This window comes from Populus euphratica, unplaced genomic scaffold (genome assembly GCF_000495115.2).
Source record: "Populus euphratica unplaced genomic scaffold, PopEup_1.0 scaffold12.1, whole genome shotgun sequence".
In the NCBI taxonomy this organism is placed as follows: domain Eukaryota; kingdom Viridiplantae; phylum Streptophyta; class Magnoliopsida; order Malpighiales; family Salicaceae; genus Populus; species Populus euphratica.
The window spans coordinates 705,207-729,800 of record NW_011499858.1 but is presented as its reverse complement, the minus strand read 5'-3'; the positions used below and the strand labels follow the sequence as shown (position 1 = coordinate 729,800).

Below are 24,594 nucleotides of genomic sequence, written 5' to 3'. Positions count from 1 at the left end.
GGGAAAGAGATTCTGACAAAGATGGCAAGGTTAACTTTCAAGAGTTTTTCCATGGGCTATTCGATTTGGTGAGAAATTATGATGAAGAAGGTCATAATTCTTCACATCTATCAGACAATTTAATGGAGGCCCCTGCTAAGAAATTGTTCAATGAGCTAGACAAAGATGGTGACGGGTATTCATCTGGTGTTCTCTCTGCTTTTCATTTTTATTTTTCTTGTTCTTTAGTATTCTTTGACTAGTAATCTTATTTCCACAAATGGTTTAGAAGTTCCATTAATACCTTGACCTGGCTGTGTGCCCTTCATAGATTTTTGTCAGACATAGAATTGCTACCTATAATTGGGAAACTTCATCCATCAGAGCGTTATTATGCAAAACAACAAGCTGATTACATCTTGTCACAGGTAATATCTTGACTGCAAATAACTTATGTCTGATTGATAATTGATGTGTGACTCTGTGCTTGCTAACCTTGTTACCTTTGTATTTGTAATGGCAAAATGACGATTTAGAATATATTTTGAGTGTCGAAGGTCCATTTTGAATATTATATGAAATATATTGCAGGCTGATTCTGATAAAGATGGACGTCTATCCTTGACAGAGATGATTGAGAACCCATATGTATTTTACAGTGCTATTTTCAGTGACGAAGACGACGACTATGACATACATGATGAGTTCCGTTAATTTCTGCTAGGCAGGTGGTGCTGCTACTCTACCTTCCCTTTTTTGTTAAAAAAAAATGGTCTTCAACTATGTTTTGCACTTAAAATTTATTTATTTTGTATCCTTAATTACAGGATATTTCTCAAAAAAAGAAAACAGCAGCAGAACTCATTCTTTTGTGGTCTATACGTTGGTAATGATAAAGTTCTTATTCACGAGGATTGCGCACCACAACTTTCTTTTTTGGTGAGTGCTTGTGCTGTCATATAATCCCACAGTTTTTTCTTTTCTTTTTCTGAATGATTCAAGGTGCAAAAAATAAAGGTTTTTATTCTCATTCTTGCAGATTGCTATGGAGCCCAACTCATTCTGTAGTGAAATTTACAATTAGATCATTTAGTTGGACCATCGACTTTCTAGCATAAATTTGTTGAATTACGCTTGTTTTTTAGATTTTTGGTTTTCAATTTGTGATATTTCTATCTAGTCAACATGCAAGTGTGTATTATATAAGACTTAACATCATTAATTGTTTAGAGCGAGGTAATTTGAAGCAACAGACAGTAGATTTTGTACACTGTCAAAAATGAGTTTCTTAGAGTTTAAGCCAAGGCGTTGCATCGACTTGTGCAATTATGGCTTTTTTCGTTATTCTTATTTTTGCTACAGTCATATTTTTTCAAATTAAAGGTCTGATCTATCAATGTAGCAAGCAAGCTTGTTTTAAAGGCCTGATTTATTTTACATGGTGCAGTTTGACTTGAAATGCTGGTTTTCTATATCTAAATGAATCTCAGATTCGATCCCTGATTCTGTAGATTATGTTTATGTGGGTAATCAATCATTCCCATTGGTAGAGTCCTGGGAAAAACTTGCAAAAAAACACATATTCATGTAACAGGTTCTCTAGTTACAAGGTTGACTCGGGCAACTTTGCATTTGCTGTGAGGTCTTCAAGAGTATGCTAGAACATTTGCTCCCTAGAAAGTAATGGACATCTAAGAAATCGACGTCCGTGTTTTTTATTTACGGGATATGTTCTGAAAGTGCCTTTGGAACCACTCTTAGAGTCGCCCTTTAATAAATCTGTCATCACGCAATCTCCTATAGGGAACCGGCTCTGCTCTCCCGTTGATGTTGCTTTGTGGTTGATCACACTTAATTTTCATCTCTCCTGTTGATGTTGCTTTGTTGCTGATCACTCTTAATTTTCCTTTCATAATCATTCCAAAAATATCAGAGCATTCCCCCTTATTTTCGAGATAAACAAGTTTTTTTATAAAAAAAAATTTGCCCAAAGTAAAGACAATGGCAGCTTAGTTTCCCAAGTTCGCCTAGGAGGGGACATTGGAAGGGTGGGTTCCTTTGCTGCTGAAGGGATCAGAGTTGCGTGGGGATTGAAAGGACAGCTGCAAAATGCAAACGAGTCGAAAGCTGTTCTCCAAGATGCTGGGGAAAGGAAAGTGAAAGGCGAGCCAGTGAAAGGACAGGTGCAAAATGTAAACGAGTCTATGACATTAATAAAATAAAAGCTTTCTCTGAGATGCTGAGAAAAAGAAAGCAAAAGACAAGTCAATGAAACTACCATAGGTTATAATGCCGAAGAAGTTTCAGACGATTTCGCTTATGAGGCGCTTCGCAAAGACAAACAGAAGGGAGAGGAGTGGGATTTCTTTTCACTGCACAATCCTGTTGCATTTGATATGAAAAATTAATAGAGCCCTCAGTGAAATCAAGAAACTTTCAGTAAGTTGGCCGTGGGCTTGGAATTACATCTGCAAATAGAACTCATGAAGTTAGCTGGGATCAAGACCCAGAGACAGATTCCTTCTTTGACAGCTCGGAAATTGTTATAGAAATGGAGGAAGATGTGTCTAGAGTTATGGGATTGCTTCTTAAATCAACGAGTTATTCCAGTCGTCTCGACTGTGGGGATGGCGGGTCTCGGAAAGAATAGTGTTGCAGAAAAAAAGCTTGTGTGTGAAGCAATGAAGTAGAGAACTTTTTGATGTAACAGTATTGGTTTGTGTTTCTATCGATTTTAATGAAGGCTGGATTTTAGGAGACATGCTGCAACTGTAGGTGGAAGGCTAGAAGCCCAGAGTATTATTTGGTTTCGTAACAGTGATGAAGATTCAAAATATTTTTTATTTAAAAATATATTAAAATTATTTTTAACATCACTACATTAAAATATTTTAAAATTTTATTTTAAATAAAAAAAATTTAAATTTTTTTAAAATATAATTTACATCGTATTTCTAAATAGATTGAAAAAATAATTAAAAAAAATTAATGAAAAAGCTGGACAAGAAAATGTTGTGCTTTTTTTTATTTAAAAATTTTCCCCGACATAAATACTATAATATGTAATATTTAAAAATTAAAATTTATTTATAAATAAATTAAAGTTTTATCTTAAAAAACTTTTAACAAGGCTAGTAAAAAGTAAATATTTTATTGTAAAATTTGTTCCACGTCGGATTAAAATTCTTCTTTGCTTTTCCAAGGCCTGTAGATTTTATCCCATATAAAAAAAGAAAGAGAATATTCTTCTATTCCAGGGCATGCATGTGTGTAATTTGTTAAACTAAAAGTTACGGCACTAATTAAAAGTATGACAACTCAGTTAGATTGCATACATGTTCATAAGTCAAAATATAATACTTAAATTGAAATTGAAATTGAATTAAAATAATTTTCAAATGTAATACTTAAATAATTTTCTAGTGAGCGTGAATAATAAGCATTTGGTCAAATATAAAAGCTGTAATTGAATCAACGAGATCCTATTAGGACTGCTAGCACATATAAAACAAGGTACTATCCTTAACCTAGTTGATCAACTGAAAACATTGTGCAATCCATTGTTCATACACACTGGACAATGTTCTTTATTTTTTTTCCTGTACATTAGATTCAAACAATGTTCTTTATTATTTTTTGTCCTTGGAAGATTCTTCTATCTTAGTTTTCAAATTTATTTTTTAATTTTTTAATTTTATATTATATTGATTTAGAAGTGAATTTAGTAATTTTTTTAATTTTTGAAAAAAACACTGTGCTATTGAATTTTATTTGATTTTTCAAAAAAAATGGTTTTACAATAAATTTGGTTTTGTTTATTATATTTTAGAATGGCATTTTAGTCTAAAAAAATCCTACTTGATTTTTCAGGCCCCTTTTCAGGGGGCACAATTTAAACAAGCAAATAACATGTGGTTCGTTATTGTGTAAAAAATGCAAGGCACGCGGCATGGCCTTGTTGGCCCACGTGCGCTGAGCATTCCTTCCTTGGTCAAACATGAGAGCCCCCATTTCTTTGGCCCAGGCTTTTGTGTCCTTTTTATGTTTTTTTTTTTCAAGATTTTTTTTATTTTGATTGAAATGAATTATAAAAATTGCTTAACATTGTATTTAAATTATTATTAAATTTTATCATGATTTTTAAATAATATTATATTTTTTTATAGGAATGGTAATAAGAGGTAGTAAAGATGGGTTTTTACTTATTATTCAGGCATTGACCATTATTTTTTATATATTTGAAAACAAAATAATCTTAAAATAAATAATTGTAGCGATATTTTTAAGAATCATCTGATCATACCATTCTCTTAAAATAAAAGAAATCAAAAGAATTGAAATGGAAAGTAAATTACATCGCGACCGACACTTGCCTGGTGAGTTTTTGCTCTTTCCTCTTACTTTTTCTCTGGTTAGAAATTCTGTGGTTCCCAGTTCATCTCCCACCAAAGCAATCACAATCGCCAGCTGTCTTTACGACCCCAGGACAAGAATCAATCGTATTCGGCTGGCTGCAGGCCGACTTGGACCCACACGAAATGTGAAAGGAAGCCCCTCATTTGCCTGTAAGTGGACCCTACCGTCACATGCATTACCGCGTGGCATGTTTTCAATTTGAGGAACCAGGGGTGGCCATGGTTCTGTATGTTCCGTGGTATATATCATTCTAGCAACCACATTACCAAATGTCAGAACTTTTTAACAATATTTGTGGCACGTTTGTTTTTGTAGTCGTGGAAAGCTTTTACCGCTTCTTTTTTTTTTTTCGAGTTATTTTTAAAAAAATTTAAATTATTTTAATTTGTTAATATGAAAAAAATTTAAAAAAATTCAAGATATTATATTGATATGTTTTAAAATAAAAAGGTAATTCAAAAAATAATATCTAATACAGTATTGAATGGGATCTAATACGGTATTTGAAATAGTAGTATAAGTTGTTTTTAAAAATATTTTTAGTTTTTAAATCCATTTAAATAAAATATATTTTTTTATTTTTAAAAATTTATCTTCAACATTAACATGTGAAAAATAAATCAAAAAATATGAAAAAATAATTTGAAGCAAATTATTTTTTAAATAAATGATGAAATAATGGTTCAACCGTTGCGTTAAATGGCCCCTAAGCCTACACGCTTTCTACCATGGGTCATAGTTATATTTTTAAAAATAAGTATATGAGTTATTTTGTTATTTTTTATGTAAAAAAATTTAAATTATAAATTGAAAATCTTTTTTGAATATTTAATTAAATAAATCAATGGCTATGTATGTATGCAAACAAGAAATATTTGCTAATAATAATTAAAAGATAAACTGTAAAAATTAAAAAAAATGTGTAGATCGTGATATCTAACATGAAAAAAATAAGATATTTATCTACTTATTTCTATTTGATTTGTTTATGAAATCAATAAAAGATGATAGATTATAGAAACACATATGAAACTGTATAAATAAAAAACATATTATGGAAGGTCGGACAAATCAAAAATATTATTTTTAAATAACTATTTTTTTTTTACAAAATAAAACTGATATGTATAATTTTTTTTAAAAAAATATTCAAAAATAAAATGCAAAATTTTTTTTAAAAAAACCTCTATAAAAAAAAGGCATATAAAATTTATGGTCTAAATTATGAAATATGATAAACTGGTAGAAAAAAATTGAATATAATCACAAAACTATTTTTTATAAACAAATAATGTATAATTATAAAATTCTAAAAACAAATAAGGAAAAAAAAAGATATTTAACTGCATTAACTCTTAAAACTCGTGGCCTGTGTCATCAAATCAGAAGTGCGACAAATAGAAAAGCCACAAAAACTAATTTTGAATAGATTGGACATCGAAGGATAAAACTAAAAAAAATAAAAAAATAATTAGAGAGTATCGAAAAAATTTAAACTGGAGGATTAAATAAAAAAAAATTAGACAAAAAAAAAGAGGGTTAAATTGAAAAAAATAAATCACTATCAATTTTGATTAAAATATGAAATTAAAAACTAGTATAACTTTAACGAGAGAGTTGGGAGAAAAGATCACATATCAAAATAATAAGAAGTGAATTGAAAAAAAAATATATATGATAAATTATAATTTAAAAACTATATTGAAACATGTATAATTTTTTGAATGGTTAACGATGAAAATAAACAAAAAAAAAGATATAAATTGAAAAAAAAAAAAAAAACATGCATATATTTTATTTGAAATAAAGGGGAGAGAAAGAAAAAAAAAACAGGCCATCGATGACAAACCATTTATCACCTGCTATCACGCACTGCATTAGAAAGAAGAGAGTGTGGCGGCGCTACCTCCGACCAAAAACATGACAAAATAGATGGTGTCATACATGCCATTTAAAGAACATAAACTCCACTCATATACTGACATCATGCATGTGTTAATAATTTTTTTAAATAAAATTTTTTTAAAACATCAAAAGACCCATCACAACCCTCAAAATTACAAATAAATATGTAAAAATGTAATTTTATTATATAAAAATATAGAAATAATTTAGATATTTCAAACAATTTTTTAATAACCAACTAACCATTAAAAATACTAAATTACCCTTATAACCAAGTCTCCCATTTTTTCCGCTCAATAGTAAAATAATAATTCTATCAGAGCAATTTATGTTAAATGTAAAAACTCTAAACGTTCAATATCAAAGCTGAGACGTCATAGACAAATAAAAACGTAGTTTCAGAGTTCAAAATGCGTGCACTAGATAAACATTATATCGAGGTCCCGCTTCTCTGGTTATATATAAACATGCTGTAAGGTATTATAGTGGATTCTTCTTGAAACAAGTTGCCAAGTGACGTGTTCTCAGCGGAGGAAAAGGTCCTTTCGCCAATGATAACACACGCCAGGTGGGAAGGTTACTCGGCAATCTGGTTCCTTCGAATTCACACTCCACGGATGAAGGGTCTTTAAAGTAGGTGATTTGAAAAATCAAGTGCTATACTTGTATAAAATTTAATTCCAATGAAGTTATATCCTCTTTTGAATATTTATTTGAGTGTTTATACCTCTCTATTTTTATAATTAAGTGTTCATACTTTTATTTTTTGTATCCGAGTTTACGGATTTTTATTTTCTTCAATTAAATTTTTATATTTTTTTTTATATTTGATATGTTGCTATATTAGTATTTTAAAAAGATAAAATCTTAAATTTTTTTAATTAAATTATATTTTAATGAGTTATATAAATTAGTTTTAGATTTATATACTCAATAGAGTTACATCATGTTAATCTTTATATGATTTAGTTTTTTATTAAAAAAAATATTAATAATATCTGAACATGATATAGTGCAGGTGAATAATTCATGTATGATAAATGGACACTTGCCTTTTTCATCGTAGGATCTAATATTTATAATTTTTTTTAAAAGGTAAAATCAATAAAAAAATGTGAAGAGAATACAAAAAATATATATATTTTAATCATTAAAACACAATAACCCTACAAAAAATGAAAAGAAAAGGAAGAAGATGAAGAAGAAACGTCATGTTTCAACAGGGAAGTTTGTTTGTTTATTTTTTTTTTATTAACGTGGATGTCTGGGCAGTTTGCGCGTACCACAACTAATCCCACGGGTCCTAAAGTTAACGACTATATAAGTCTTTAGTGGCCATCATATGAGCAACTAAAGACTCAAATCTGAAACTACAAAGAAAGTAAACTCTTTAATCCAAGTATTTATCACTTGGGACCACCTAAATAGTTGTCTGTTTATTCTTCTTGAATGGCTGTTTAATTAGCAATGGGTTATTCACGGGACACGGCATTGATTATTGACACATATATTAGTCATCAAGTCCGAAGACATTTGATTAAAGAAAGAAGTCACACTTAAACACACATATAATAAATAAATAACATTTAATTCCGTTAGGAATGAACCTTCAGGAAGCCCGTAGCGTAAAAAACTTGCTGAGCCGAGCAAATCATATATGTTCAAGTTCTGGATAATTACTGCTGACATGCATTTAAGTTTGCTAGAATAATAATGGTTACGATTGTTTTTAAAATAATTTTTCATGTTAAAATATAAATTAATAATATATTTTTAATTTTTAAAAATTATCTTTAACATTAATATATTAAAATAATTTAAAAATATTAAAAATATATTAATTTAAAATAAAAAAAATAAATGTAATTTAATTTTTTAACACCTTTAAAACACCAAAACAAATCTATCCTAATCTCTACCTAACGGTACAAATATATGTATAATTTACAGTGGGAACTTTTCGTGAAAAAAGATGTAAGCAAAATTACGTAAGGTAGCTTTTTGTCATGATGCAATGATTAAAGTCATCAGATCAATATCAAAATCATGTTATGTGAAAGACAAGTCTTCTCTAAAGTCTTGCCATAAATATCAAAAGCATGATTATGTATTTCTGCGTATCAGTTAGGTCTACCGACACCCGATGCACAGGTGGCATAAAAGGACAAGCCACCTCGTATATAATATAGTAAAAGCGTGGACAAGAAAAGTTACCATACGGGTTTTTTAAAAATAATATATTTCAATTTTTTTATGTGCTAATATAATAAATAGATTTTAAAAAATAAAAAATATATTTATCTTAACACAATTCTTTTTATTGACCATATTGGGATAAGGTTTTTTTCTCCAAAAATGTATTGTTTATTTTATCATTTCCTCCCCTGTTTTTTAAAAGGAATGGAAAAATAAACTATAAAATAGCATGATATGACGTAACAATCAGACTATAAATGGGTATAAAAAAAGAATTAAAAATACTTTTTTAAAACCACGGGAATTGATTAATTAGTATGATTGAACTATGGGAACTAACTTACAATAATCCCTTTCTCTTTTTGAAGCAAGGCTCTTGTTCATTTGGCGTTGACCAGGTGTTGCTGCTGCTACTTAAAAAATGGCTTATGTCCCTTTTGCCCTTCCGTGGGGCAGAAGAATAACTGCATTTTCCGAGCTGTCCAACACTAAAACTCCAGTGTTACGTGGCATCATGGTCAATTAACTGGCAAAGGGCGACCCTGTCCGAGTACAGGTGTGACCATGAGTGCTCGGCGTCATAAATGTTCCGCAGCTATAATAACTACCGTAATAGCAGTTTTTTTGAACGGTGACAGATTTTCTTAACATTAACAGAAATTCTAAAACATGCGGGAGAATTACACCATGCACATTTGCACGGCTAACGCTCTCGCATTTCAGTATAAACTTGGTGTTCTGAATTTTTTACTTTTTTAATTCAGTCCCCAAACCTTTTGTGTGGAAAAGACACTGAAAATAAATGATGGGTTCAAAGTTTTCACAGAAAATTCACTTTAGTCCCCAACCTTTACAGATTATACTTCATTCGGCCCCGAGTTGTTTTGCAATTCAATTTTAATACAGAATATCATTTTCTTAAAATATAAATTTTAACGGTTCATCCAAACTAAAACATCTAGGCTATTGTTTTTTATTTTTCTATTGCATTTTTTGTTGTTTAGTTTTTAAAAATACAACCTCACTTTTTTTATTACATTTAAAACTATTAAAAAAATACAATTTCACTTTTTATTATCAAATATATCACTTTTTTTTTTGGCAATAAAGGTGGACGATTTTACTTTTAAAAAAAAACCAAGCAAACATTGCATTGCCCCGCTGCTTAGTTTTTAGGGTCAAGTGGTCGAAAACCCACCATTAAGGTCGTACAACCTAGTTTTATTTTCAAACAAAAAAATAAAGCATCTAAACATAGTCTGCTATGGTAGACAAAAGATTGTTTGCTTTATAGATTTAGGTTACCTTAGTTGACGAAACACCTGCCCATAAAATCATTTAAGCTATTTTTGTCACATGAAAACACATATATATATATATATATATATATACACACACACAAAGTTTAACAAACCTATTTATGACCTTTAAATAGAAAAATAAAATGGTTAGAAAATACAAAAAACATCCTGAAATTATTAAACTTCCTAAGTTTCACTTTATCTTTGTTGGCAAGTTTCCGACTGAAAAAAATTGCTGTGGATTCAGGATTAACCACATATTTTTTTATGTTTTATATTTTAATTATTTATTTTTTAATTTTTTTTTTGTCATGATTTCAAACTCAATATCCAATTAGACCTCAGGAGATTTCAATGGAAAGAAAAAAAAATGATGATAGAAATAGAGAAAGAAAAAGGTTAAAAATGAAAAAAAACCAGAGTGGAAGTGAAGCACATCGGTTTTACACCTTATCTTTTAATATAGTAAAGTAGATGGCAAATTGAAATAAGTTAGTGATCATTGTTATTGCAATATCCTCCTAAATTAAGCCAATCAAAATAAATTATCAAATTAAATCATAAACAAAGCCAATACAACAAAGGGATCAATTTAAAAAAAGTTTAAGAGACCAACATTAAAAGATTACATGAACTCCTCCCTCGATTGTGTAAATCAGTCTCTAATTTTGACAAAAAGAAGAGGGTAAGCATTTTAAGCATTTTTTTTTAATTTCAAAATTCGGTTCCTGAAGCTTTAATGACTGTAAAACAATAAAACTGAATTTTATTTTTCAAAATATTTAATTAGTCGAGCGATGTAATATTTTCTTGAGATCCCCATAAACATGTATGAAAAACAAATCAGCAAAGCAAAGACCAATCACAAATCAAACAATTTTGCAGGATCAAATTAGAAAGTGAATAAATTGAGGGATCAAAGTGCAAAACATTACAGGTTTTAAAAATAGAAAAGGCATTGATCGAGTAAAAACTGCTCCCCCTGCCAATCTACTTGAAATTCAAAGGGCTATTAATTTTTTTTATAGATATATTATAATATAATTAATAATTGATAATTGACAATGCAGAATTAAAGCATGAATTTATATTCAAGGAAATAAAAAAAAGTCTACCAAATAAAAAAGGAAAGCAAGCTAGCTCTGAATCAGGATCTGTTCAAGCGGCGTAGATCATGTCATTACTCGTACCCTCTCCCCGTCTGTACTGTTCTGGATGCTGTGAATTTTTTTTTTTTTACAAAAAAACCCATACACTTGAGAATGAAAAAAAAACTAGTCTGCATCCTCGACTTCGTTTTCCGCCGGTTGGTTCGTCCCCTCTGTCCATCTTCAACAGGAAAGAAATAAATGGGAGAGACAAATTAGTTGATAACCACTTGTAGTTTGATAAATCGACTGTGGAGGAGAGAAAGCAAGTAGGGTGGGGCACATGGCAGTGCCACCCGCCATTCTGGCCCCACTTTTTTATTTAATTAATTTTTTTCTTTATTAAATTATTACTAGTGAAGAAGAATCAAGTCAGTCATCGCTGCTAGTAGTACCGCTATCACTTTTTACTTGTAAATCCGCTCTCTCTTATCTTGATTTGCAACAAATTGAAACCAGCTAAGATACAGAGAGGAGAGCGACTCGTCTTCTCAAGCAATCATTTTAATATATGTATACACACACACACACACACAAACACATATAAATTATAACAAAACCCTAAAAAAACTAACAGCCAGCCCTTCCTCTTCTTTCTTGTACCCCTCCTCCTCCTCCCTCTTCTTCTATATCTTTTAGAAGAGGGAAAAAGGAACAAAAACTGCATTGGTTGGGTAAATTTGCGTGGGATGCACGAGTTGACTCAGTTTTGAGTTTGGGTTTTGATCTTATTTATACAACAAGATGAATACTGGGGGCCGACTCATTGCCGGTTCTCACAACAGGAACGAGTTTGTCCTCATAAATGCGGATGAGAATGCAAGAGTAAGAGAACCCATTTTCTCATTTTCCCGATTCCTGATCTGGCCTGCGTCCTTTTTTTTTTTCCCGTACTCATGTTCACTGATTTCACTTTCTGGGTTATGGTTTTTTTTTTCTTTTTTTTAAAGCTTGAACAAGTCGATGCATTTCAATTTTTAGTTTCAGTTCTTACAAAAGGACACGAATTTAGTAAATGGAGATTTAGATTATGATTTCTTTATGTAAATGTTGGAGTCAATCCCCAATTGGTAAGGAAATGAAAGTTGCAGTGCAGATTTGCAGAGGATTAACTTATGTCCAGTTACTAGGTCTTCCAGATCCATGTACACTATGTTGATCTGAGGTTCATGACACGAGAAAAAAATAGGAACTACTTGGTTGGTGCAGTGTAGGAGGAGCAATAACGTTTACTTTTTTTTTTTGTACTTTATTATTTGGACAGCTTTCTAGGATTTTCTTCTTCTTCTTCTTATTGAAAGTTAATGTTTTACTAGGATTTTTATATCCTATGTAGTTTAGATCATTACTAGGTTTCTTGGAGTTTACGTGAACACCATATTGTTCAACCTTACACTTTATATCCCGCAGAAGAGAGTTCAACCTCTAATTCTGGGTGTTTTGCTTGGTTATAACTGATGTAACTCGGGCAAGCAAGAAAGGAGATGGTACATTAGCTTATGAATGGATTGTGATGATATATCAAGAGGAGTTATTGGATTTGAGATAACTTAAATCATAATTTTCCATGCATTTATTTATGTATTTTTGTTGAAGGTGTCATTCATGATCAAGTGTTGTGATAACTCATTTTGCGGTAACTGGGAATGTACAGATTAAGTCAGTGAAAGAATTGAGTGGGCAAGTGTGTCAGATATGTGGGGACGAGATTGAAATCACAGTGGATGGAGAGCCATTTGTTGCGTGCAATGAATGTGCTTTCCCAGTGTGTCGCCCCTGCTATGAATATGAGAGAAGAGAGGGAAATCAAGCTTGCCCTCAATGCAAGACCAGATACAAGCGCCTCAAAGGTTAGGGTTTCCTGAACTATTTTTGTGTGTCTGTGTTTATTGAGATTCCATTCATCATTTGGAGTATCAATAACGATCAACCATGTTGCAGGTAGTCCAAGGGTTGAGGGTGACGAGGAAGAAGATGATATAGATGATTTGGAACATGAGTTTGATTATGGAAACCTTGATGGTTTAAGCCCAGAACAAGTTGCAGAGGCAATGCTCTCTTCAGGCATGAACACTGGCCGTGCTTCTCACTCTAATACATATGGAATTCCCACACAAGGGGAACTTGATTCATCTCCCCTCAGCTCTAAAATTCCTCTTTTAACTTATGGCGAGGAGGTAATTCAGTATGTCATTGATATGTGCACATTAAATGAAAACCAGTAACAGTGGGTTAAGCAATGCTTTTTATTTATTTTCCTCTTCCTTTGTTTTAGGATGCCGATATTTCTTCTGACCGACATGCACTTATTGTACCACCACACATGAGTTATGGAAATAGAGTTCATCCAACTTCATTTTCTGATCCATCTATACCTTGTAAGTCTGGGCCTCTACTTGCATATCCTTGTGTTGATTGTTCAATTGATCCTGTTATCAGTTAACTGGATGCTTCCAATGTTGTAGCTCAACCAAGACCAATGGTTCCAAAGAAAGACATTGCAGTGTACGGGTATGGGAGTGTGGCATGGAAGGACAGAATGGAGGATTGGAAGAAAAGACAGAACGACAAACTTCAGGTTGTTAAGCATGAAGGAGGATGTGATGGTGGAAACTTTGAAGGGGATGAACTGGATGATCCTGATTTGCCCATGTGAGAGACTCTTGCAAACTTTCTTTATACCATTCTTGCATTACGTATACTTGAATCTGTGACGGCAGGTGTTTGGTATGACAACATGCAAAGACGAGATTCTCCTGCAAACTTTTCTTTACATCATTCTTGCATTACATATACTTGAATCTGTGACGGCCGGTGTTTGGTGTGACAACTTGCAAAGACAAAATTTTAGAAATCTTAAATATTTGTAAGGGTTTCTGGAAAGAAATCACTTAGTATCTGAAATGCCTTGTTGGACATTGTTGCCTTTTGGAAAACTCACAATAACCACTGCTTTGCATAAGCCTTGAGACAATGGTGGATCACATAATTGTTTGTGACCCTGTCTGTCCACTTGGGGTTTGGGGTGACACTGAGGCAGGAAAGAAAACAGTTTGGTTTCATGTTAGGGTCAACTTTAATCTATGCTCTTGAATGCTGACATTTACTACTTAAACAACCTTATGTTTTCTTTTGTTGTGAACCTAACCTTTCATATATGCATTTATCTTTTGAATGTTACATTTTCCTATGTAATACTCTTGTTGGAATCAGTAATCTGTTGATCAATAAGGCTGTAAAATCTAGGCAAAATTATTAGAATTTTAGTCAAAATTGTTTAGTGTATTGGTTTTTTCCCTCTGTTTTTTTTTTGTTGGTTTATCCATTCATTTATCTGGGTAACTTACAAGCTTTCTTGATGTACTTTGTCAGGATGGATGAGGGCAGACAGCCACTTTCAAGGAAGTTACCGATTCCCTCAAGCAAGATAAACCCATACAGAATGATAATCATTCTACGTCTTGTGATTCTTGGCATCTTTTTTCACTATAGAATTCTCCACCCAGTCAATGACGCATATGGTTTGTGGCTGACATCAGTAATATGTGAAATATGGTTTGCAGTATCATGGATTCTAGACCAGTTTCCAAAATGGTACCCTATAGAACGGGAAACATACCTTGATAGGCTATCGCTGAGGTATGTGGAGTCGATCCATTTAGTTATGTAATATGTTCTTTACTACCTGAAATTATCAGGCTTCATTTCATTCCTCCTCTTCTTCATTTACTTCTTTTTTGTTGTGTGCATGAATTACAATAGCTGTGCTCAATTATCAGGTATGAAAAAGAAGGGAAACCATCTGAGTTAGCCAGCGTAGACATTTTTGTTAGTACAGTTGATCCTATGAAAGAACCTCCGCTGATCACTGCGAACACTGTTCTCTCTATTCTTGCGGTTGATTATCCTGTGGATAAAGTTGCATGCTATGTGTCAGACGATGGCGCCGCCATGCTTACATTTGAAGCTCTCTCCGAGACATCTGAATTTGCTAGGAAGTGGGTTCCATTTTGCAAGAAATTTAACATCGAGCCCCGTGCCCCTGAGTGGTATTTTTCTCAGAAGATTGACTATTTGAAAAATAAAGTTCATCCAGCATTTGTCAGGGAAAGGCGTGCCATGAAGGTTAGAGATTTCTCTTCATTCAGATCCATGTTGATCTAAGTTTTACTGGATTGGAATTCCAAATTGATGTATATTCTCAAAACTCACATAAAATTTAGTTCAGTGACATGATGATTATTTCTCAATATTAGCTCATGATTATATTTGGTTCTATTTTTCGTTCAGAGAGAATATGAAGAATTCAAAGTGAGGATAAATGGGTTGGTTTCCACAGCACAAAAGGTTCCGGAAGATGGTTGGACAATGCAAGACGGAACTCCATGGCCTGGAAACAATGTACGAGACCATCCTGGCATGATTCAGGTAAGATTATGGTCCTTTCTAGAAGTATTGATTCTGATTTCTTGATTTTTTGATTGCAAAATAATGCATGTTCAGGTAAAAATCAGTCATTTTTCCTTGTTAAACGCACCATTTTTTTTATCCTGACATTGATGCTTATGCTTTGTTGTACCCTTTGTATGTTTTTGGTAAGCATGATGTTACTTTTGTCTTTACTATTTTGTTGTTTGCTGGGTTTGTTACTTGTCGAAGCAGAATTTGTGATTTATCAAGGTGCTACTCTTACCAGCTACCTGTCATGTTTCCTGAAATTCTGTCATCCAAATTGCTTTTGACATGCTGATTGTACCAATTCTACAGTTCTTGCTCCACATATTGTTGTCAAGTGACTAGTCAGTCCAAAAGTTACTAGATTCCCTCACTAATTATGGGGTTTACACCACTCAAGTAGAGGATTAGGTACTGTAAATTGTAGGGATGCACTCATGCGCCATGTAAAGAAAATGCTCTTTTCTTTGCAGGTTTTCCTTGGTCAAAGTGGAGTTCGTGACGTGGAAGGATGCGAGTTACCTCGTCTGGTTTATGTTTCTCGTGAGAAGAGGCCAGGGTTTGAACACCATAAGAAGGCTGGGGCCATGAATTCACTGGTAAGCGATGGATGTTGGATGACTTGTATATTCTTAACATCTATGGATGGCCTTTTTTTGTTCTGTTACATGCCTTTTCTAACATTTAACATGTTGCCAAGAACTAATAAGCTTTGTCTATTCTTTTATGGTTGTAATAGGTGCGGGTCTCTGCAGTTCTGTCAAATGCCCCTTATCTTCTGAATGTTGATTGTGACCATTATATTAACAATAGCAGAGCACTTAGAGAAGCCATGTGTTTCATGATGGATCCAACATCAGGCAAAAAAGTTTGTTATGTGCAGTTTCCTCAACGATTTGATGGCATTGATAGTCATGATAGATACTCAAATCGAAACGTTGTATTCTTTGATGTATGTGTATTTTGCTTTCCTGCATCTCCTTTTCTCTTATGATGTTATTGTTTCCTGCATCTCCCTTTCTCTTATGATGTTATTGACTATGACGGAAAAGCTAATCTCCTAATTGAAAACAGATAAATATGAAAGGATTGGATGGTTTACAAGGACCAATATATGTTGGAACCGGGTGTGTTTTTCGGAGGCAAGCACTTTATGGTTATGATGCACCTGTCAAGAAGAAGCCCCCTGGCAAGACTTGCAACTGTTTGCCAAAATGGTGCTGTCTATGTTGTGGGTCCAGAAAAAACAAGAAATCGAAGCCAAAAAAGGAGAAGAAGAAGTCAAAGAACAGGGAAGCATCAAAGCAGATACATGCCCTTGAAAATATTGAAGGAATCGAAGGTTTTACGAAGCTACTGCACCCATTGTGTTTTATTTATTTGTGTTTAAATTTTAGATCTCTTAGAGTTGGCTGATATTGCAGAATCAACTTCTGAAAAATCTTCTGAAACATCCCAAATGAAGCTGGAAAAGAAGTTTGGGCAATCTCCAGTGTTTGTAGTTTCCACTCTTCTGGAGAATGGTGGAGTTCCTCGGGATGCATCTCCTGCATCACTGTTGAGAGAAGCCATCCAAGTTATCAGCTGTGGTTATGAAGATAAAACAGAATGGGGAAAGGAAGTAAGTGAAAACAAAGAGACTTGAACTGTTCAAACCCAACATAAGAAAGTTGTGCTTTTATCTCCCACATATCATCTAAATTTTTTGTACTGAACCAGGTTGGCTGGATATATGGCTCTGTTACAGAAGATATCTTGACAGGATTCAAGATGCACTGCCATGGATGGCGGTCTGTTTACTGCATACCTAAGCGGCCTGCATTCAAGGGGTCAGCTCCAATTAACCTGTCAGATCGTCTACACCAGGTTCTTCGGTGGGCCCTCGGTTCTGTTGAGATTTTCTTCAGCAGACACTGTCCAATTTGGTATGGTTATGGGGGTGGATTGAAGTGGTTGGAACGATTTTCCTACATAAACTCAGTTGTGTATCCTTGGACATCCATTCCCTTGCTTGTTTACTGTACACTACCAGCTATATGCCTGCTCACTGGGAAATTCATTGTTCCTGAGGTAACACCACACTTTGTGTTATTACATCCAGTTGGAAAATTGAAACATAGTTATTCTTGATAAAAGTTAGTTGTTCCTCCTAAAATCTTCGTATCTTATTGTTTATTGGTCATTGGATGTGCAAGTGATGTGAGGAAATTTTTTTTCCAACTTAAGACGTGTTTTCAAGTAACAAAACTGAAAACGTGTCTCTGTTATGATCTGTTTGGCTCTATTATGTTAATCAATCATCCCTTCTCTCTACAAGACCTGTTCTGTTAAGTAGCTTGATCGCTTATTGTGAATCAGCTCATGGTTGCATGGGATTTGAAAGAATTATTGTTCTTTGAAAAGCTTGTTTTTCATGTAGTTGTTGTATAGCATGGGAATAATGCTTTTTTAGTTGGTTGTTCTAGCCGCTACTAATCATCTACTCTTCAATCTAAATCGGGTCTTTTATGTTGTACAGATTAGTAATTATGCCAGTATCGTGTTCATAGCCCTCTTCATATCTATAGCTGCAACTGGTATCCTCGAGATGCAGTGGGGTGGTGTCGGGATAGATGACTGGTGGAGAAATGAACAATTTTGGGTGATTGGAGGTGTTTCATCACACCTGTTTGCTCTCTTCCAGGGTTTGCTCAAGGTTTTGGCTGGTGTTAGTACAAACTTCACTGTTACATCAAAAGGAGCAGATGATGGAGAATTCTCAGAGCTGTACATATTCAAGTGGACATCGCTGTTGATCCCACCTACAACGTTGTTGATCATGAACATAGTTGGCGTTGTGGTTGGGGTCTCGGACGCCATCAACAATGGGTATGATTCATGGGGTCCATTGTTTGGGAGGCTGTTTTTTGCCCTATGGGTCATCCTCCACCTCTACCCCTTCCTCAAAGGGCTTCTTGGGAAACAAGATCGCATGCCCACCATCATTTTGGTATGGTCAATTCTACTGGCCTCAATCCTAACTCTCCTGTGGGTTCGTATAAACCCATTTGTGTCAAGAGATGGTCCTGTCTTGGAAGTGTGTGGATTGAACTGTGATTAGGCCACATCAAGATAATTATGGATTCAAGGGGCCTGGAGGCAGTCCACGGACTGGACGCGACATGCATTGCCCCATGTTACATGTCAATGGCCAAGAAGAAGGAAATATTTTTGAGAAGAAAGCTGTAATTTGGGGGTGTAGATACTTTTGGGTTTGGGGATGACAACTTTTTTTTCTTTACAGGGCTTTCATTGATTCTTTCATTAAATTCTTGTGGGTTCTAGAGGGTTATGTTCTTCATACCAGTTTCTGTGTCTCAAGGGCATTGAATCATAAAGTATCCCCGTCAATGTGGGGATCCATGTAAGTGTCTTAGACCACTCGACTATATAATTGTTTTATTGTCTCGCCGTCTGTAACCTGATGTTGAGAGTGCAAATATTATGGCATTATGTGGTCTCACTTCTACCCTGGAAGATCCTTTCATCATTTCTGCTCTCCCGACATTAATTATCCTTCTTCAACAGCTTTGTTGGCAAGCTAGGAATATATTATGTCCATGGATCTCTTGAAAGGATGAGAGATCCTTTCAGGGGATCCGTCTCCTCAATTTAATCAGTGAAGTCGATTATTATTATGACTGTAAGAGGATCGATAACAATCCTTCCCTTTTATTTTCTTGCAAATTTAATTATTTCTACTCTCTCCATATTAACTCGGTATTTCATTGTAAGATAAGTAAATTTTAAATCTACAATTCATATAACATCAAGTTTCTCATAGAGCTCTATCGATCAAAGAACTACCATATAAAAAGTACGGAGGCCCATTTAATTAAATAACATCTCATCATTTGATAAGAAATCATGAATAATATATTAAAATATCGAATTAAACCTCTCTCTCATTGAATACTTAAGTCGCAAGATTGATCGAGAGATTATTTAAATTGGGGCGTGTTGGACCAAAAAGAAAGAAAAATAAAGTTATTTGGGTGTTGACAACCAACACATCTACACCAGGAAGAAAGAGATTGCCTGTCGGACAAAGACTTGTTGTGATCATGGTAATTAATCCATACATAATAATTATAGAACAAATGTCACTAAAATTCTATTATATATATAGCAATATCAATTTCTTTTTACAGATTTCATATTACAAATTACAGGCAGAAAATAATGTAAAATACTATGTTGCATAATCTTGGCATCGATTTCAGCTAGACTCTGAAGAAAACTCTTGGCTAACTTGCAAATAGCCACTTTGCTCCTTGCAAATTGTTTGAGGGTTGTTGGCAGAGACACCATAGCCAAAAAGTTGATTGGTGAGGAAATTCGTTGAACGTTCGGATCATCGTCGCATTGACTCCACCACTAAGATTGGCCGCTTTTTGTAAGTTTCATGGCAGATCGATCAGCTCACAAATGTCTCTCGTACGTTCTGCAAGACCTCAAATGAGCTTCTCTGAATATATATTTCGAAAGAACTCATGAGGTATTAACAAGGAAATTACCAAGATTGAGAGTATTAAACCAAGGATGAGTTGATTAGTGAAGTCTCACACTGCACAGGAGTGTGTCGCTGAAAAAAGTTGGTCAATAGTAATATTATGTAGTGCATGATACTGTGCAATTAATCATGTTTTCTAGTATAATAATCTGACATGCGTTTACTTGCATGGTCGTCGTCAAATAAAATAGTAATTATTGCTAGTCTTATCACACTACCATCAAATTATAAAATAGCAACAGGGTTACTTGCGAAATATTTTTTACCAGTAATGCCCAGTTATAATAGCGATCAGATATTTTTGTTGGTTATTTTCAACATAATTACTGATAGAAAAAAATCCCATTTGTAATTATTTACTTACAATAAAATAATTAAAAATTAAAAAATATTTATTTAATGATTTTGTTGACACATCATCGTTTTTCAACGGATTTACCGATGATATTTCTTGTTCCAATAATTCATAAAAAATTATGTCGATAAATTTAAAAAAATTATAACCGACATCAATCATTAATTTTTTGTATAATTTTTTTTGTTATTATATTGTAAATTCATTTTACATTACCAAAGTTCAATTTTGATTAGATTGTTATATTATTAAGAAATGTTATCATTATTATTCTATATAGGTTTTGTAAGTAATGAATAATTATTTTTAGATGTATTAAGATTTATTTCAAAAATTATATAAGGAAAATTATTATAAAGGGCATGAGGGTTTTATTAATCTTACTCCTTTAAATCCAAAGAATATCAATGGAGGTGAAGTCCATGTGTGAAATATAAAAACAAAAGGTTTTGCCAATCAAATATTGTAATGATATATCTTCTAAAAAAAAAAAAGAGTTTGTTGAGAAATACATGTGTTGATTTGCACACAGAAAAACTTGTTTCCAAGTTATTCATGATAGTAATGATGAAGTAATTAGAGAGGGGATGTGTTTCAACTAAATGAGTTAATTGATATCTATCAATTTACTCTATCCACCAAGTTAGAAATAGATTCAAATTTTCATGTCATAGAAAATACTTGTGTTTATCTAGATGCTAACAAGTTAAATGATATATTGAGTACCAATAAAAATATAGAAGATGATGAAGATGAAGGGATCATCCAACTTCAACTTCAATTCAACGAAAAAGATGATGAACATGAAGAAGATGAAAATCAAGATGAAAATGATGAGGATTCAGATTAAATAGTGGATCTAAAATGATTTTAGATGTAAAACATTATTATGCAATTAACATATTTATTGTCATTATATATTGTATTTCAACTTTATACATTTATCAAGTGTTTATTATTGTGATTGTGGTTTTAATATGTTATGAATGCACCTGTTTCTATGTGTGATTAGGTTCAATAGGAATTATATCCGATAAAAAAATAAATTACTATAAATTTACCAACAAAATCCCCAACATAATATAAAATCATCGAATGATTATAGAGAGTTTAGGGAATCATTTAAGAATTCAAATTCACAGATGAATTCTTCGACAATCTATTTTCTATTAATGATATTAAATACTAATAAAATCACCAATGAACAAAAATATTGTATGAGAATTACAGAGAAGAACTAAATTTTTTTATTTTTCAATGGTTTTACTGGCATAACATGAAATCATAAGAGAAATACAAAGAGTTTAAAGAAGGATTCATTAATGTAAAGCAACATATAGATTTTTTGATGGACTATTTTCCATCAATGATATTAAATACCAAAAAAATCATTAACATAAAATAATATCATTGAAGAATTAAAGAGAAGAATTAAGAAATTATCATTTTTCAATGGTTTTACTGACAAAATATAAAATGATCAAATAATTACAAAGAGTTTGAAGAATAATTCAAGGGATTGGATTCACCTACAAATATATAGATAAATAGATGAAGAGGTATGGTGAATTTAAAAGTTTTTTAAAGAGTTTTAAATTTTGTAAATAATCAATGAATTTATTGATTGGATGAATTTACTAATGAAGTCACTGGTTTTATAAAAACTATTGTTGACAAAGTTTTTGGTGATGTGCTGATGTGGTCTATTACTGATAGATGAACCAATCAGAATTTTCTTCTGTGATGTTAAACTTGAATATATCAAGTCAATCCCTAGCTTTTCCCCATCTCTTCAACAATAATAGTCATCAGCTATCTCTTCTCCGGTCAGTAATTTCTCCCTCCTCTAGCCTATAAGTAAAAAAAAGAAAAGAAACAGTGAAGCTTCTGAATAAATAAATTGCAGGTATTTTACTGTGTTTTATCATAAAATCCGAGCAAGATCAATGGATGCGCGAAGTAGAGAAAGAAGAAAGCACCATAAGATAATGTTCAAATCATTCTATAACGGCAAGACAGTGACTCCCGAAAGGGCATATAAATTATAATCCCCGGGGACCTGATTTGAAGTACTATTTTGGAATTGATGACGTGGGTCAATCTCGCGGGCCCCAGACAAGAAGTTAAAGGAAGTCATGGCGTGGGTTTTCTTAAAATAATCCTTTATTTGCGTATCCCGCACAAGCTACCCATCTTCCTGCCATCTTCATAGAACCTACCTTACAGTTTCTTTCAGACTACACACGAACATGCCCTCCAACGCGCTCTCTGCCAATTTTGTCAATCCTATAAACCGAAGATAAAACCGTCTAAGATCAATAATGAGGAAAGAGATAACTGTGAAAGCGAGCCAATCTCCCACTCTCTCTCTCTCGTGTTGATTTCTTGAATCTTGATGATCATGGCCATGGAAATGGCAGAACTGGAAGCTTTTCTTAGAATCCATCCCATGACCTTAACGGAATTGGACGTGGCTGCAGCGCAACAACTCGTCCGGCTAAGCGGCGAAGACTACAGCAACAACAATAACAATCAGAAGAAGAGGAGGAGAAAGAATAAAAATAAGGGTGATTTTGAAGATGACGAGGAGGAGTTTGATCGAAGCAGCCAAAATGAGATCACTTCAAAGACGATTGAAGAGGTTTTCCGGAAAGAAGAGGAGGTTGCTCGACCTAGAAAGAAAAGATACAGGTCTCTTGTGAGTGTTTACCAGGCGCCACGAATAGTGTTGATTGATATGGAAACAAGGTGAGCATCGATGAAAACCCTAATAGAGTTTTAGCAACGGTAGTGGAAGCTAATCGATGTAGCAAAACACCCTCAATTAAGTAATGTTTCTCTTCCCTCTACCTAGATTACTGAGGATTTTGCACCCTATGGATAAGAATTAAGTTGAATTCTTCTTCTTGATGATTATGTGTTGCGTTGGTGTGGACAGGATGATGATGAAACTTCCATTTTTGCGTTTTTAAAGGATCACTGGTTAGCTAGGGCCTAAGGGGATGTTTTCTTTAATTTTGTCCGTCTCCTTTTCTTCCTTGATCCTTTGTTTCACTGTTGAAGTTGCTGTGCGCAGGCTTGCTAAGCGAGCCTTGTCCCCGATGAGAATGTTGTTGGGAGGATGGTGCGCAAGCCATATACCCAGTTCATATACTATGGCTGTAAATTCCAGCAACAATAAGAATGTATGAGAAAAATGAACACAAATCCTTAATATCCCATGGAGGTAGAAGTTCTAACAGGCATCTAACATGTGACCAGGAAGTCGAATCAAGTAATTTTTTTGTTATTTGATAATGTGAGTTTTTATTTTATGTCAATCAAGTAAATAAGTTTTAATATTTTTAATTTTTTATATGTTTATATTTTTATTATTTTTTTAATTAAGTAATTTTCTGAATTGATTAGCTAGGTTCCTTTACTCAAGTGATTTTCTTAATGCATTTACTCCGTTTTGATTTCATGAAATTTCTATTAATATTGAAACCACACATGAGATTCATTTATGTGATTAAAACAATAAATATTTTAATTACATAAACAATTTATTTGTTAGTTTTAATTAATTATAAGATATATTTTTTTAAATATTTATGTAGGTGGCTTACTATTGTTCGATCAAAAGAGTTTACATCTAAAGAATATTTAGTTAAATTCCTTTACAAGCATGTAATTTAATTTAAAATATTTCAATTTATTAAAAATAATATTATTTTAGAGGGTAACTTCAACCAAAAAAAAATCCATATTGGAAAGTGAAGAAATTTACTAAATTACTTGATTGGAACAGTAAAAAATGTTGGTGTATCAAAATAAATAAATAAAATTAAAATTCATACACTTGATTATTGTAAAATTAATCAAAGTTAAAGTAACAATAACAATTTATGAAAAAAATAACACTTATGTATATATAATTGTACTTGATTGAATTTTTTTGATAAAGTTTTGGCACTCAAAAAACAAAATCCATGTACTCGATTGAGAATATATATATATATATATATATATATATATATATAATTGGTGTACTAATAGTGTAATTTTCTCAATTTAAAATCGTGTTATGGCTGCCACCGCCAACACTTGTGTATCAAACGGGGGATTCAAATTCTTAACGCAGTTCTATCAAGCTAAGTGCAAGGTTGTAGCTCATGATTTGTTCATTTTTAACTCGTTTTGAAAATCTCACATTCATGAAAATTTTCACATATATTTCTTTTTAAAATTAATTAATTAGAGATGAAGATTAAATTTCTCATTGGAACTTAAATTTTAGAGAATCAA

At 32.8% G+C, this 24,594-nt stretch overlaps 2 protein-coding genes and 1 long non-coding RNA gene across 7 annotated transcripts in view; 2 read left to right on the top strand and 1 right to left on the bottom strand.

Moving 5' to 3' along the window:
* Window positions 1-1,283, top strand: part of LOC105123901 (reticulocalbin-2-like) — a 4,069-nt gene extending 2,786 nt beyond the window's left edge. Inside the window, exons 5-9 of one of the 3 annotated variants that reach the window (XM_011023679.1) lie at window positions 1-175; window positions 311-407; window positions 571-707; window positions 807-918; window positions 1,019-1,283. In XM_011023679.1, the coding sequence (XP_011021981.1) occupies window positions 1-175; window positions 311-407; window positions 571-693 (395 nt within the window). In that variant the 3' untranslated portion in view covers window positions 694-707; window positions 807-918; window positions 1,019-1,283. Of the gene's footprint in view, window positions 176-310; window positions 408-570; window positions 711-806; window positions 919-1,018 lie in introns of all 3 variants that reach the window. The other 2 variants (XM_011023681.1, XM_011023680.1) reach the window with 2 other exon arrangements.
* Window positions 1,018-2,754, bottom strand: LOC105123902 (uncharacterized). The gene is made up of 2 exons (XR_841967.1): window positions 2,258-2,754; window positions 1,018-2,121 (listed from the first exon to the last, which is right to left on the bottom strand). It is a non-coding gene; the product is annotated as an uncharacterized LOC105123902 (long non-coding RNA).
* Window positions 2,755-11,556: 8,802 nt separating this feature from the next.
* Window positions 11,557-18,807, top strand: LOC105123900 (cellulose synthase A catalytic subunit 2 [UDP-forming]). 3 transcript variants are annotated; one of them, XM_011023676.1, is made up of 14 exons: window positions 11,557-11,770; window positions 12,600-12,795; window positions 12,887-13,122; window positions 13,221-13,323; window positions 13,408-13,597; window positions 14,318-14,584; window positions 14,725-15,070; window positions 15,236-15,373; window positions 15,874-15,999; window positions 16,140-16,352; window positions 16,475-16,742; window positions 16,825-17,021; window positions 17,120-17,470; window positions 17,919-18,807. In XM_011023676.1, the coding sequence occupies exons 1-14, from the start codon at window positions 11,690-11,692 to the stop codon at window positions 18,498-18,500; spliced, it is 3,294 nt and encodes a 1,097-aa protein (XP_011021978.1). In that variant the 5' UTR covers window positions 11,557-11,689; the 3' UTR covers window positions 18,501-18,807. The 3 variants fall into 3 exon arrangements, with proteins under 3 accessions (XP_011021978.1, XP_011021979.1, XP_011021980.1); XM_011023677.1 differs by having other exon boundaries at window positions 15,236-15,376; window positions 15,877-15,999; XM_011023678.1 differs by having other exon boundaries at window positions 11,558-11,770; window positions 13,411-13,597.
* The last annotated feature ends 5,787 nt before the right edge of the window (window positions 18,808-24,594 follow it).

Excerpts from the sequence above, each read along its gene's own strand:
- LOC105123900 (XM_011023676.1), top strand. The coding sequence starts at position 11,690 with ATGAATACTGGGGGCCGACTCATTGCCGGTTCTCACAACAGGAACGAG. Across the intron at positions 13,324-13,407 it reads TTCTGATCCATCTATACCTT|TAGCTCAACCAAGACCAATG; the intron begins GTAAGTCTGGGC and ends CTTCCAATGTTG. Across the intron at positions 17,022-17,119 it reads AAACAGAATGGGGAAAGGAA|GTTGGCTGGATATATGGCTC; the intron begins GTAAGTGAAAAC and ends GTACTGAACCAG.